General features: G+C 44.7%; 1 protein-coding gene across 1 annotated transcript in view; it reads left to right on the plus strand.

The window, feature by feature from the left end:
- The first annotated feature begins 5,585 nt into the window (after window positions 1–5,585).
- Window positions 5,586–16,162, plus strand: part of VDAC3 (voltage dependent anion channel 3) — a 51,216-nt gene continuing 40,639 nt past the window's right edge. The window contains exons 1-2 of the mRNA XM_085634082.1: window positions 5,586–5,725; window positions 12,377–12,448. Coding sequence (XP_085490208.1) covers window positions 12,382–12,448 — 67 coding nt within the window. The 5' untranslated portion in view covers window positions 5,586–5,725; window positions 12,377–12,381. The remainder of the gene's footprint in view (window positions 5,726–12,376; window positions 12,449–16,162) is intronic.

Here is a 16,162-nt window from a genome sequence, read left to right on the forward strand (position 1 = left end):
GAATCAAGTCATTCTTAAAGACTGCCTACCTAGCGTGTGATAAGGACCCTAGTATCCCATGGCTTTCATATGTGAAAAAAAACCTTTCATGAGATAGGGCAGACTCATGCCTTTGCTGAGCCCTGCTCTAGCAGAACACTAGATAAAAAAGTATATGAAAGCGCTAGTATTAAACCACGCCTGCTCAATAAGGCGCTTAATGGAAACTAAAAAACCCTCAGTTTTAGCTTATTCTCAGTTGAATATAGATAGCGCGCCGGCGCAATATTCATTTAATGCACGCGGGTGCTGCAAATGATCATTACTCTTCTGCTTTATGGCTGACACTGTTATGTAACTACTTTGCTTCCCTTTGGGCTTTCAGAAAAGAACTAACATGTCCACTTGTCCTTGTGACAGAAGATCTGCTCAAACACTGTTACATTTTCTTTTATTTTGAAAATTCTATATATAATACACCAAACATTTGATTTTATTCCGTTCATTTGATCACAACATTTTAGGCAGTGTACACCAGCTGTACACTTGTTACAGCAACTGGCGGATGTTGACTGCTGTCTTTATGCAGGATCTTTCCTGTGATCTGCTGTACGGTCATGCAGCACTATGCACTTTGAGTGATTTATTATTTTCTTTTATCACTTTCTTGGTTTTATTTCATTTGAATTTGCTGTAATCTTATGAGTTAACATGTTTTTATATGTACTGTTATTTGTATGCCACTTTCAATTATGGTTTTAATTGGTGTGATGTACTTTTAAGGGCACTTTTTGCCCCCGACTAAAGGAATTTCTGAATCGCACTCCTGCTTCCATCCTTCTGAAGTCAGTAACTCGAACACCATTAACTTAGGGATTAGCAACATCTGTTTAGAGCACTATCTAAAAATAGTTCAGGATATTTTAGAAACAGATTTTGGATCAAATTGTTTTTGGTTCTATGAATTTAGAAAGCCAAAGAATTTTTATGCAGTAAGGTAAAACGACTCAATACATTGCATAAATCAAAAACGCCGGAAATAATACACAATTCAAATTACAAAGAGACTTCAGTAATACGTGTTTTGAACAAATCCCCGTTTCTATGTTTTCTACTGAGTTGACCCACACTGCCATTTCAACACTTGATCTGCCGGCTTCCAGTCTGATTTTAGACCTCCTGTGGGCCTCTGAGCTATAAGAAGTGCAGAAATGTATATGTTATTTGGCTTTTGATGGTGCTTCTCACAATGAAACATGTGGAAGTCGCTCCTTCTGTAACTATGTGATGATATTTTTCAAAAATAAACCTGTTTTGAAAGCAAGATAAACAAGCATTTGCAATGCAATAGGTCTCGCATTTACGAGAGTGTAAGTTATTGGCATTGTAAATGACAATGCCTTTTATTTACATTTTATAAACCGAAACATAAATACAAGTTATTGTGATTTACAATACCAATAGCTAAAACTCACGTAAAAGTGAGACCTATTGCATTGCAAATGCTTGTTATTGTTTAAACTGCGAAGATGCCCCCTGCCTGCCTTTCACCTATTCTGCTGGCTCTGGCATTAGACAATATGACATCACAACTCAACAATAATAAGCTATTACAGTTGAGCAGGTACATCATTTTCTTATTACAAGTGACTAGAGAGGTCAAAGCTCGACTCTAATAAAGAAACTAGAGATGAGTTTTTATACTCGGACAACAAGCTCTCATGCATTATAAGAGGATAGCTAATCACGCCTGCTTGGAGAGTCACTGGTATGTTGTTATTTGCTGGAAGAATAGCTTTCAAAGATTGAAGAGCTAAAGAGGTGGTTCCTACTGCCTCACATGAACAAACGTTTCTGTAAGTGCTTCACGTTCACCGCGTTGCTCTTACTGTCTCATGCACGAGTGTGTTGATGTTATTCTTCACATTCAGAGAGGGTGGCTGTTAATGCCTCACACGGAAAGGGTGGTTATTGCTGCCTCACATGCAGAGAATGTAGTTGCCACCGCCTCACATGTTGAGACTGTTAGGGCATCACAAGCAGAGGGTGGATGCTACTGCCTTACATGCCAGCGTTGCTGTTAATGCCTCACATGTATAGAGGGTGGCTGTTACATGAGAGCGTTTCTGTCATGTAGAGGATGGTGGTCACTGCCTTCCATAACGAGAGCATTGCGGTTAGTGCCTCACATGTAGATGGAGCTATTACTGCCTCACATGAGGAGCGTTGCGGTTAGTCACGAGAGCGTTGCTGTTAATGCCTCACATGGAGAGGGCGGTTATTACTACCTCACATGACAAGGGCGTTGCTGTTAGGGCCTTACATGCAGAGAAGGTGGATTTTACTGCCTCACATGCAGAGAGGGTGGGTGTTAGTTCCTCACATGCAGGGGTGGCGTCCCCCGGGGACGCCACCTCAGCCTCACAACAATATGCTGTTAAAGCACCGAGGGGTCTCCTTTAAAGCCTGGCCTGCTCTGGGCCCTGCTGAAGCATGACATGCTGACGGATGGTCCATGTGAGCCTTGTGTTCAGAAAGGCCTCCCCTGCTGAGTGCGACTGCTGTGTCCTCTCACTGCATTAGGGACTGCAGGAGCCACGTGCGCTGCGAGCTTCACATCACACGGAGAAACACACAACCACTGTTAGGAAAGGACACGACCGCAGTCGCAACTGCAGTGCTCTCAGGGGGCTGTGCAGGCCTGAACCCTGAGGCGTCCCTCAGAAGGGCACATAATGAAGTCCCTCCACACCCCACCCCCAGTAGCCCATCCCAGTCATCAGTTACCGGCACGAATATACCTCGCCTATTCATTTAACAAACAAAGTGGAATCACTATCTTTGGTGGCGCTGCCTGTGTGCACCAGCACTAAGGATTAACCAATGAGAACGCAAATGGAGGAGCAGCAGGTGTGCACATCACGAGTACGCAGATGTGTGAAACATTACAATGGAAAATGACACGCTTATAGACCCCTTGGGGGCTAAGATTGCAATATAATTGTTTAGGGCCTGCAGAATATGGCATAAGCATGAAAACAGTGGCGCTTGTAAACTGTGACACTTGGCAGGCTGTAGCGTAGGGGGAGGGTTAAAAGTGAGTTGTGAATATTCCATTGACCCCCCCCCCCCCAACTTTCCAGAAAAAAACGCAGTTATGGTTGTTAATACATACATCGAACTGCTCCGTCAACGCTTCCCCGAAGTAAGTAAAGTCACAGCACTGCCATAATTGTGAAGGGCATTGGTTTCAATCTGAAACAATTAGGTCATTCAAATACAGAGGTGCCTATCAAAAAATAACTCCCTACTTTCTGCAGGGGAGGGATTACTGCTCATCTCATTTATCTTCTGAAGCAATTTAACAATTCCGCTATGGCACCATTTAGACACAGGAAGTAATGGTGGGCGCTAAGGCACTCCTGTGCAAGTTACAGTTATAGTAGCTCTGGGGGTGCTTTGTGCCTCGCTGTTATAAATGGGTAAAACTTAATTTTGCACCCCACGCACTACTGGGGTAATGCGACCCCTCCCCATGAAATTCAGCCACAGGGAAACTAGACTAAAGCTGGGTATGTGCTGCAGTGCTCCGAGCGGGAATGAGTTCAAGACAGAGGTTGAAGTGCATAAAAAAAACCATAAGGGAACTGTGCACATTGGGATCAGCGCGAGTAAGCATAGGGGTGGGGCCAAAGAGGTGGCTAGAAATCAAAATATTCTTTAACATTTTTCAGAATTTCACCTTCATGTATGTAATATGATGAAATAATTGGAAGTTGACAAGGTGTAGCATATGAAGAATGCTTTATTAATAAGAAGATAAGTATCAAGTGGGGCCCCACCAGGAGCAGCCCACTTGCTGCTCAGCCCGTCCTCACACTCAGGCATTCCAACACTCCATTTTAACCACGCACCAACATTCCACTCTGGCTGAGCAGCAAGACCTGTAATACTAGTCTACTACATCACCTTCCCCCTTTTAAACAGACACAAAAGAATTCTGTAAGTACAGTAACAAAATGAATCAACATAGGGGTAAAATTGCCAACACTGCATCTAAAGGAAAAAGACATGCAATAATTCATAAAAGAAAATACATTGCATTAATTAAGAGGAAAAGATATAGCGTGCCTCATCCCCATTAACGGAGCAAATGAAGGATAGAAATAGCAAATGGTAGAAAAAAGGTAGGAATTTTCCAATTGTGTAGAATCTACGACTTGTGTGTGTCGAATCTATGACTTCTGTAATTTTGTGGCAGTGTGTGGTTTTCACTTCTTCTCTTGGTTCTGGTACATGATTCCACCCCTTTTTCTGTCACGTTGGACTTATTTTATAGTTCAACAGGGTGCAGTTTTCACCTTTCTTAATATACTTTTTACTTCACAGTCTTTCCTTATGAATTGCTTGATCTTTCCAACCTTTTTTCTACCATTTGCTCCGTTAATGGGGATGAGGCATGCTATGTCTTTTGCTCTTAATTAATGCAATGTATTTTCTTTTATGAATTATTGCATGTCTTTTTCCTTTAGATGCTGTGTTGGCAATTTTATCCCTATGTTAATTCATTTTGTTACTGTACTTATAGAATTCTTTTGTTTCTGTTTAAAAGGGGGAAGGTGATGTAGTAGACTAGTATTACAGGTCTTGCTGCTCAGCCAGAGTGGAATGTTGGTGCGTGGTTAGAATGGAGTGTTGGAATGCCTGAGTGTGAGGATCAGTTGAGGACGGGCTGAGCAGCAAGTGGGCTGCTCCTGGTGGGGCCCCCCTTGATACTTATCTTATTAATAAAGCATTCTTCATATGCTACACTTCGTCAACTTCCAATTATTTCATCATAATACAATGTATGTACATACAAAATAACACACTGCTTACATGTTGAAACAAATACAAGTTAAGTTAATCAGTAGGAAAGTCACTATCGTAGTTTTTGAAACCTCTATTAGAGGTCTGTGTCTGTAACCAGAGAACCACAGGACTGAATCTTGGTTGGAGCAGTGGGGAATTACATTTCCTTCAGATAAGCTGACACCCTGGCAAAAAGACTTGCTTGGCTGTCTGTCCCTCCAGCACAGAAGACTCGCCGCCTTACACTGCAGTTGAAGCATTCAGCTCTCGGAATTAACCGTACCGTACGGTTATCTTTTCACCGAAAGTAGGGAGAACTGTTTTCCTGGTCTTAAAAAACGTATGGTGCCCCTTCGATCCCGCCCGCTAGTCCAAAACCTCCCTTGATCGTCGTGCTCTCGCAACTCAAAAGATGGTGTCTGTCCCAACACCTAGGACGCCCCTCATCTTGACATGGAGAGGCTGAAAAGCTACCAGACACGGCCCTGTGACCTCAACAGGAGGCCATGGCTCTGCCTTTCCCCATTACGCCTCGTCTGACAGCTACTCTCGTTATTCTCTGGGTGAAGAGTCTGAATTGACCGTCCACCATACCCTACAACATCTACAAACACCGGCCCTCATGCAAATGGACGATTACTTCCGGGTCAGCACAAGGGTGTCTTCCGTGGAGCATCTGGGCGGTTTCTTCCGGGGCGGCTGGGCAGTCAGATTTCATGACCAATCGTCTTATTGATGTGTCAGTTGCAGGCGCTCAGACCCGGCTAGTACCGCCTTATTTCCCGTCAATCAGAATAATCGAGCGTTCCTATTGCTTCTCCCTTCCTTCGCTTATTGAAGTCGGTTGGAGGTCCTTCAGAGACAGAAGTCGGTCGGAGTCGAAGGCAAAGCAGAGGTAATTGGATTTTTTTTAGATCCTCTAGGAATTATTAGGAGAGACAATCAATCATCCGTGAAGCTCACCGCAGGATTTGCGAATCATTTCCATTTCATATTGCTTGTTGTCGCCCCTTGGTCGACATTCTGGCTGTCCGTCTCTGCATGTGTCGTGACCTTTTTACGCGCAGTGCATTTGTAGCCATATGAATCTCTAACTGCCCCAGAAGGGCACCTTGACGTTGTCTAGTGTCGTCTATTTATACCCCTTCGCCCACCAAGGCCGCAGCCCTAGACCCTTTTCCGTGCCTTGTTTGTAATTGGCGGAGATTTTGGTATATGTTAATTCCTTGAAGAAAAATCAGATCTGTTTCATCACCGCAGCCAGTGGGTTATTTGTGAATACAATTTTAGTGACTTCATGTGGTCATAGTGAATACATAAACACTTTGAAAAACACTGATTTCACCGTCCGCACTGGTGATATATTGTAACGTTAAATGCCCCGACTCAGCATGCACAACCAGTATTTACTAGTTCTGACTAATGACATCCAACAGCATGGGCGCAACTAGACCCGAAGGTCGGAGGGGCGCTAACACTCCCAGCCAGGAATGGCCCTAGCACTGGTGGCACACGGTGCAGCAGTCTTTTTTGGTGCCCCCTCCCCCATATCCTCCTTGTCTATGAATTCCCTCACTACCACTCATCAACAATGCACCTCATAACACCTTTCTGGCAAACGTTTCATTTTTCTATAGCACTACTCGCACTCAGTTCTGTGATCTGCATGGTACACGTTCTTTGTAGCAGGCACATTAACCCTCTGCACTGTGTGGGTGACAGGAGTGCCCATGTGAGTGCGTGGTGAGCAATGCGACAGTATGAGAGTAGGGTAAGTGGAGTGACTGCAGGGTGAGTGAGGTGACCATATGAATTTGGGTGCAGATGCATGCATGGTTAGTGATGGGCTTGTTTAAGTGAGATTGCAGATTGAGCAGTGAGGGGGACAGGTGAGTGAAGTGTCACATGAGTGCATGGTGATTAGTGTGCTTGTGTTACTGCAAGGTGAGGTATAGGTGAACAGCGCAAGTGCAGAGTGATCACTGGGAGTGCAGGGTGAGCGGGTGAATGGTGTGAGTGCATGGTGATCAGTGTGAGTGCATTGTGGTTCCTGTGAGTGCAGGGTGAGCGTGAAAGTGAAGGGCGAGAATGCAGAGTGAGTTGTCTGAACGCAGGGTGCATTTCTAGACACTTGAAGTAACTCAACATGTTATTGACAGCACCATAGGGTTTCAGATACAAGTTAAACTATTGCTATTATGGCACTAATCGGGGATCGGGGGGGGGGGGGGGAATAATGTGTTGATCCTGCAACAAACTTACAGTCTTAGAATTAGGGTTGCCGGCTCATTATTTTTATGTCCCAGACGGTACAAAAATAAGCAGGCACCTAAAGCCGTATTTTCAGCACTTATCTGTGCATACTTCGAACAGGAAAAAAAAAATATATCACTTTTAATTGTGTTGTACGGCTGTCTGAATGATCCATGACTGATAATTAAAGGGAACAAAGACGGAAAAGTCACATTACAAATAAATACACACATTTTTATTTATAACTATTTTTAGTGTCAAGACTAGATCTTTGCAGGCTCTTTAAACAACACATGGCTGGCACTTTTCTCATGGTAACCCTACTTTATATTCCTTTTTAGGTCGAGCCTAGCTCAGCGCGCATACGATACTCTAGGAGAGGGCCTCTTGGAATCACTCTGGACTTTTAACACGCTCGTGTGTGTGGCTTTTTTTCCGGCATTATTTCAATTGGGCTTTGCGTGCGTCTTTCCAAAAAGACAGTACACAATTGGGCAAAGGCGGGTGCATGTCGCACCTTTCCCGGTAAATTTATCCGCCTACGACCTACAGCTCGAGGGAGCGAGCAACGGCGCTATCTGTTCAGGATCAAGGTTTCCAATTAGCGCGGTCGTGGTTGCCGCGCTTGCTTTTGTTTCTATTAAAACCCCTGCCATTGTTTCTCTTCTCTTTCGATATCTTCCCCTTGTGTTTTTATTTCATTATATGATTTCATTTCCTCCATCTACATTTTCTTTGCTTTCTCTGAGTGTATGCATTAATTTATTCGCTCTTTATTCATGTGTTATTATTCTTTGCATCAAGCGCTCTTTTCTGCCTGTCTGTACTCGTGCTGCAGTAGCCCTCTGCAGTACAACAAATGCAATAAGTGTCAGGTAATTTAAACCCGGAGTTGAGTTCGGCTTCCCCTTGAATCGTATCCCCTAACTCACCCTGAGAAAAGAACCGCTGCTTCGGCCTGACGCTGCTGCTCGTTTGGAGTTTCGTCTCCGAAAACAGCGGAACTTCAGGTTTTCGAGGTGGCTACAAGAATGTCGCAACACCGGGACTGTCTCACGAGTATGTTTTGCTCCAGCGCTGCATGTGGTAGCGCATTAAACCCAGTCCTACTGGCTATGCCAATGCTTGTTTGTATGTCTTCTTTCGTATTATTCATGGGATGCGTTTAGGCAGGGAACAACAGCAACTTCACCTTGCTTGTTAGAGTATCGTGTGACTGTCACTGAACTGTGTAGAACGCCGGCCACTTCCTGGTTTCAGAAGCTGTGCGGTGCGGCTGGAAGATGGCTGGGTTTCTGTGCCTCTGCATGATTTTGGTGTCGGCTGTTTCTTCATTTACAGGTAACCCGTTCATCCATTTTCTGTTCAGTAACGTTGAGCAATGTATAAATATTTCGTAAAGCCGTGTTGCACAAGTTGGCTGGTTGTATAAACGTTTTCCTCGGGTCACTGCTGGTGTTTCAAATCGTTTTCTCATTTCAGTTCACGCGCAGCTGCCAAAGTTTGAGATTGCTAATGTGTGGCATTTTCATGGTTTAGGTGTATTTATGAGTGAAGTTCAACAACCAATGTGTGACCACTTGAAGTGACACTTTCTCGCGAGTACAATCAAGCAATAAAGTCCATGGAAACAGATAAATACCAGAAGCTACACCCAGGGCTTTAAGTGGGATGAAAAAACTGGGGGGGGGGGGGTCTCTCAAAGGGGCATGGCTTAAAAACACGTACGCTAAAAATCTGTGCTTAGCATAGTGTGCCACCCGACTTGTATTTTGCTGTTTCTGTTGTTGCATCCAGATGTGACGGCACAGCAGCCAGGGTAATATGCTTAATGCTAAACACATATGGAGGGTAATATGCTGCATGTCTAAACACTTATAACGCCCCAAAGGCGAGACCTATTGCTATTGGCTATGCCAATGCTTGTTATGAAATGCATTCTCACACTACAGCAGTAAATGTAAAATACAAATGTAAGGAATAGGCAGAGTTGGGGCCCAGGGGGTGCTGGAACCAGAAAAAAAACCTAAGCCTCAGTAACTAGTTTACAAAGGTATGTAAATATGCAAATGGTCTTTGAAGACCTTTGAAAAACTCAGTAGTGCTGCAGATAAGACTCCTGACACTGCCCAGCGAGCCCAAAGCAGCTCAAGCTGAGACACACGAGTGGAGAGGGGAGTTGAGGGGAGGTCTGACTGAAGCCCTTTTAACCCTATGGGCATTGCACTCCTGTCCAACAGCAAGAGTTAAAGTATGCGCGCAATATACCCATGGTCTGTGTTGAAGGTTTTAATGAGCCAGTATAACATTGGTTCCTCGCGTAGGCCTTTATGCTGCCATAAGTGTGGCTCACATCATCTCCAAGGGGTGACCAGAGAGGGGAAAGAGTGGCACATAGAATAGGAATTAGGGAGCAAGAGTTAGAATGAGAAAATAGCTTTTTGAATGGAATGATCTTCCACAGAGTGAACACATGCACCTTTTGGATGTTAGCGGGTTGGCTGTGAAGAAGTGAGCGGGTATTGTTGGCAGGAGAGGAAATGGGATTGAATGGAGAAGGGTTGGTCGGAAATTTAGAGTGAGGTGCTCCTAACAGAACTATGCTCCTTGGTATGATCTAGATATTGGATGAGAGGCCCGTTAAAGAAGCCCTGCTATCTCTCACTTCCAGTCTGTATTTAAAACTTCCACGTTATCTCTCCCTAAACAATACGTTTATCCACCCACAGTATTAATCCATTGCTGATTCGCTTCTTTGGAGTGGTGTTGAGCACAGTAGAGAAAGGGAAACTCGGAGAAGGAAAGAGAAGACTGGGAACGTCTGACGACATGTATCTGACTTGCATCTTGTAGAACGTTTCAAAATCCTGTGGGCAGCAGGAAAGAGAAGAAGGGGGATAGGAGAGAGGTAGATACTCCAAAGTCCAGACCACATATTGCCCATCCTGGCCAATACCTGAGCGCATATTGCCCCCTCATCCACTACTTCATAGAAGTCTTTTGGCCCATGCTCTGCAAAAGCACAACTTCATGGAGGCCATCCGCAACCAAAGCCCAGATTTCCCACAGATCATCTTCCACCAAAGCCCGGATCTCAAACAGGTAATCGTCAGCCAATGCCTAGACTTCATGTTTCTTAGCCAACACCAAGACCACATGCAGCATACTGTGAGCTAAGGCCTAGAATTCATGAGGCCTGTCCAAGCCTAACACTTAGAACTTGTGCGTCTCATTCTCAGCCAAAGCCTACCTCTCATGCACCCTAATCGTTGCCAGTACCTAGACCAAATGCCTCCCATCCTTGGCCATATCTCACACCTTTTATGGTCAAAGCCACACATCATGACGCCTATCTTCACGTTATTCACTGACCTCACATGACCCATCTTCGGGTAGAGCCAGACCACTTATGACGTATTGTCAGTGAAAACCCAGTCTCCTCATGCACTCTCAAACCACAGTAGTGAAGTACTGATCTCACACTGCCTATCCGCCACAAAGTCACGTTGATAAAAGCCAAACTTCATGCAGACTGCTCATCCTACATCAAAACACTTATGCAAAGCCAAGGCTACATACTCTCTGGCAACCCAGTCACGTAAGCTTAAACTAAGACTTGAAGAGGCCCATCAGCAGTCAGAGACCCAAACCATTTGCATTTCATCCTTATTAAACCGCATAAGTAACAACCTAACCTCATATCACTCATCCTTTATTGAGCCACATCAGCACTTCTAATCGTCTTCCACCTAAACACATCCTTGTAGCTCATTGCTCGTCTGCCTCACCATATGAGTCAAAGATCAGACCTTATATGAATGCTTTATATTTCTTCAAATCGCTGTATCATTATCCCAGACTATGTATAAACATCACGTCACCACAGATTCCCTTATCTGTATGCTTCCGTATCTATATGCAATTCCGGATAAGTCATTACGGAACGAAATTCTGTTGCTAAGGGTGGGAATCGATCCATGTTGGAGAATATCGGAGTTAAAAACCAAAGTAGACAGTGTCATGGCCTATGCCCCTGTAAGTGGGGGTTGGAAATATTCAGTGAGCCTCCTATTGATGGATTGTGTACTCTTCCTTGAGGAAAAGAAAAATATTCTCTGACCTGTATTCAGAAAAGTACAGGATACAGTCAAGAGAAATGGCCTTAAAATTGCGGTGTGATCTTAGATACCAGGATGTAGCCATAGCCACCGGTCAATATCTGTGAAAAATTATAACATCCCAGGTTAGGCTTTCTTCCTCTTAGTGTTTTAAGATGAAGGTCAGCTTGCCTTTAACCCCTGCGGCGCGGCTTACCGCGCCGTGCTGAAGGTTCGTTGCGCGGGTGGGGTCCGTGACGGAGCGGTTCCGTCATCCGCACAGCGCGACCGATGCGCATGACGGAACCGCTCCGTCACGCGCATCTAAAGGGTTAAGCTGGCAGAATGGTGTTTTGACCTGGCAAGCAATGTGTCACAAGCAGCGGATTGTTTTTTATTATCTTTCTTTCTAAATGTATATGTGCGGGACTGTTTTAAAGACCTAACGGAGTCTTGTTCGTATCAAGAGGATGATCTGGCAAGGCCTAGCGTGCGAAGGGAATTTCGACATGTTAACAAGATTAAGAGAACCCATGTGATTGTGATAAGCTGCTATGCACGCTGCACTCCACAGTGTTGTACCTGGGCAAAATGAGCTGCAAGTTAATGGTTAATTTGACATCTTTTGTCTTTTTAAAGTGTTCTTAATATATGTGGGACTTTGGGTTGTCGATTATCTGCTGTCTTTTAGCGTCAGTAATTTTAAGTGTTTATACGGCTGTTAGCTGACGTCATGTGTTGGTTAAACTGATCTAAATGTGTGCTGTGCACTATTAATTTTATGACATTCTGATTTGTTTACTTATGAAGTGGGTAATGTGCAATGTTTGTTAGAATATATTTCTTAGAAATAAAGTATTTTTAATTTGATTTGAATGCTTTATATTTCTTCAATCGCTGTAGCCTGGCCACAGACTATGCATTAACTGATCTCGTCCCAAGCGCTAGACTTTAAGTGGGTGGGACCTTATGATGGCTTCATACTGAATTCCATAGGCTTTTCAGGCAAACCAAAGTGTTACAAATGAGGGAAGTGTCAAGTGATGCAAAGAGTGCGATAATTCTTATGAAGAGGAACGTATAGCTCTTTTGAACTGTTATAGCTAAGCATTTAGTCCAATGCTCTGACTGATCATTGGTTCTTTGTTGGGTCTGCGAATTTCTCAGTCTAACAATAGCTTTTGTTTTATTTACAGAAACAATGGCAGTTCCACCATCATACTCGGACCTTGGGAAATCTGCCAGAGATGTTTTCGTCAAGGGCTATGGTAAGTTTGTGCATTCAAAGAAGTGGCTGATGTAAGTGGTATCAATCAGGGTGCCGTCACCCAGAGGTGTGGCTGTGAATGGGAACGAACCACAGGAATAGCATATTGTAATTCTCTTGGGCTCCACACACAGCTCAACAGTGGGCTTCTGTCACCTTGCGCTAAATCAATGAGAACTAGTCTGTCAAGACTTGATGAGAAACTCAAAGCCATGTGTTGTTAACAAAAAAAAAAAGTAAGGTCTTCTTTCATTTTTATGAAGCCCTCACCCACCAACCTAGTTGGTGGCATGCTTCATCATAGGGCCCACTTGGTGACAGTGTGTCCCTAGTGTGCTACAACACCTGTATTACAGCGGAGCTGGTATATTTGTGTGCAGTGAAGGTGACGTGAAAGTGAAATTTAAAAACTGTCCAGTGGTCCCATTACCCAAAGGGATTAGCTTTAATATTTGGGCCTCTGGCAGCAGTAAAAACAAGGCAACGGATGTAGGTGGAGTGGTATTTAGGAGACTCCTGCATCCAGTGGGTAGTCTACATGTTTAAGCCAGGCCTTTACTATAAACTGGCTTTCCTCAGGACCTAGAAAGGTGAAAAGTGCGAGCTATACTCTCTATTGTGTATGGATCGGAATATGTGTGGCAAGCGCTAAGGTGCCCTATGTGTGAGAAGGCAGTTCCTTCTCAAAGCATTCGCTAGCGATTAGCGTCGTACATCTACGGAGATCCGACGCAGCAACATAGGTGTTCAAGCAGGTCCAGAGCATACAAGTATGCCAGTACCTCTGCCGGAATCTCATGGGGCATTCACAGCTAATCGCTAGTGAATGCTTTGAGAAGGAACTGCCTTCTCACACATAGGGCACCTTAGCACGTGCCACACATATTCTGATCCATACACAATAGAGAGTATAGATCGCACTTTTCACCTTTCTAGGTCTTGAGGAAAGCCAGTTTATAGTAAAGGCCTGGCTGGAACATGTAGACCACCCACTGGATGCAGGAGTCTCCTAAATACCACTCCACCTACATCCATTGCCTTGTTTTTACTGCTGCCAGAAGCCCAAATATTAAAGCTAATCCCTTTGGGTAATGGGACCATTGGACAGTTTTTAAATTTCACTTTCACATCACCTTTAATGCACACTAGTAAATATACCAGCTCTGCTGTAATACAGGCGTTGTAGCACACCAGGAACACACTTGGTGTCACCAGGTGGTCCCGATGATGAAGCATGCCACCAACTAGGTTGGTGGGTGAGGGCTTCATAAAAAAGAAAGAAGACCTTACTTTCTTTTTTTGTTAACAACACACAGCTTTGAGTTTCTCATCACGTCTTGACAGACTAGTTCTCATTGATTTAGCATATGACCTAGGGGATAAGGACTAACTCTCTAATCCTCACTCTCCCTTTGATATTATTACATCTTCTGTCACCTTGCACATTATCCAAAATAAAAGTCCCCTCATCTATTGAGAACATCTTACTTTGCTGTTCTCATTTAATGGCACTTTGAGATCTGAAGTACTCCTCTCTCAGTAAGAGTGTGTCCTCCTCATCAGTCCTCAAAAATGCAACATAGAGAGATATAATATCCTGCTTTGCACATGACCTATTATTTTGTCCTGTCATTAATTAACCTAGGGATACAAGGTCAGGTCTGTTGACTATACAACCTATGCCCCTGTCTCTTCATGTTAAAACTTGGAGACACAAGGCTTTCCTGGTCTATTGAGCACACCTCTTCTTCTCACTGCCATTCAGCCATCACATGATCTAGAAGCATAAGCCCCTCCTGGTATGGTGCTAAAATATCCTATTTCGACGTTTCAACATAATGTTACCTATTACATTACAAAAAGATCACACCGTATATATAAAACACTGGGTTTTGAATTATACACACATTGAAATCAAAACAACATACTCAATGAATATATACTTTACAGTTATATGCAATTGTTGAACTCTTCCATTAGCAGCAGACCAGCATGAACATACATGTACTAGACATGGGTAGTCACTTACTCCGTTATCCCCGCAGCTTCGTAAGCAACATAAACCCATGTGCGCACTTCACCAAGGTGTTCACGATCCAAGCAATCCCTCCCACATCAAACGCAATAGAAACATATATGCAGGCTGTCCAAAGGTATTCCACTTTACCACTAACACATTAGTATAAAACACTACATTCCCAATATTGCATACACTGGACAGTTGTAATGATCAAGAAATCATAGGTTGTGACTACGCCTCATGACCCGTCCACTCAAACCCCACCAGCCAATGATAAACTTGCACCCGCTGGCCACACTTTGAATAGATTGTCAGGACCACCTAAAGCGGAAGGAAACCAATACATGTTCCCGTCCATCCAGAATATATCCTTAGGCACCCAGTGGCACCTTCACACGTACAGGATCACTACCCCCCGCCCCTCCCCCCCCCGAAGCCAAAAGACTGTGACGCCTGTAGATGGTTTGCTTACAATTTGGAGAGTTGTTCCTCTTGGGTCGAGGTATGAGCTGCAGTTGCTCCAGGTAGTCAGCCGTGGTTGCACACAAGGCCCAATGAGACCCCTCAGGTCCTGTCACGGTATTCTCAACAACAGAGTACCTGTGGCGTGGGTCTGGGGAGAGGGCGCCGGCAACCTCAGACTAAGGCCGCTATGTCAGGCACTGTGATCCTCCCGATCTGGAGGTCGGAGACAGTCTAGGCTGCCCTCGGGTCCCGCGGACTCTACAAACTTCCCCCGACCCCCTCAGACACCAGACGTTACAGATTGCAAGCTAGTACAGGTTTCCAATTGTAAGCTCGGTACCCTTGGACTCCGCAAACTTACCCCACATTCGTCAAACTCCTCATGCTACAGCACCCCCAGATGGGCCGCTAAGCAATACAAACACACCCCTGAGCACAGTGTGATTACTACATACATCAGGATGGTCCTGGTCCCAACGGACGCTCACACCTGTTTCCGCCACACCCTGCGCGGTCCTTATGATCTTGTGGAAATGGAGAGATCCTTTCTGTTCCTGGGCTCTCGTGGATTGGGGGCCAGCCAACCGACTCTTGCCGAGTGCTTAGAGACCCGGGCCACGACACTTGGCAATTAGCTGTAGGCCACCAACATCCATGCAAAATCCACCAAGTGATAGTCCCCTTCCTAGAGCACGACAAGCCCCAGGCCACCACAAATCTGTGGATAATTCAGTTGCAGTGCCTTCTGCCCCAAAAGCTCCCCTTGTCGAAGTTCCAGTGTCGAACCCGTGCAGTATAGTTCGAATCCCCAAAGTGCCTGTAACTCCTGATGGCATAGTCCATATCCTTAGGCTGGCCAAGACCCTGCTCCTTGGAATGCAGGTGCCTATTCCACCACCTCTTATGCGTCCCAGGAAGGGCCCTCAGAGTCGGAGTTTTGCAGTTTCCCTCGAGCCCCTAGTTTATGGCTTTCTTATTAGGAATGCACACATTTAGCTGTCCCACCCCCTCCGCCGCCCTACCAGATGTGGATTGGAGACAGGCTGATAGGTACACAGAGCCACGAGCACAGAAATGCCCACTTTCCCAAAATAGTATTTCCACAGTGATAATGTTGAATCCCCTCTCACCACAGGAGGGGATTTGCTATTAATATCTCATCGATCTCAAACACTATACTGCCACTCTTCGCACGTATGAAATATAGCTCAATAGCCTTTCCACCGATTC

The sequence above is a fragment of the Triturus cristatus genome, chromosome 11, assembly GCF_964204655.1.
Source record: "Triturus cristatus chromosome 11, aTriCri1.1, whole genome shotgun sequence".
NCBI classification, from domain to species: Eukaryota; Metazoa; Chordata; class Amphibia; order Caudata; family Salamandridae; genus Triturus; species Triturus cristatus.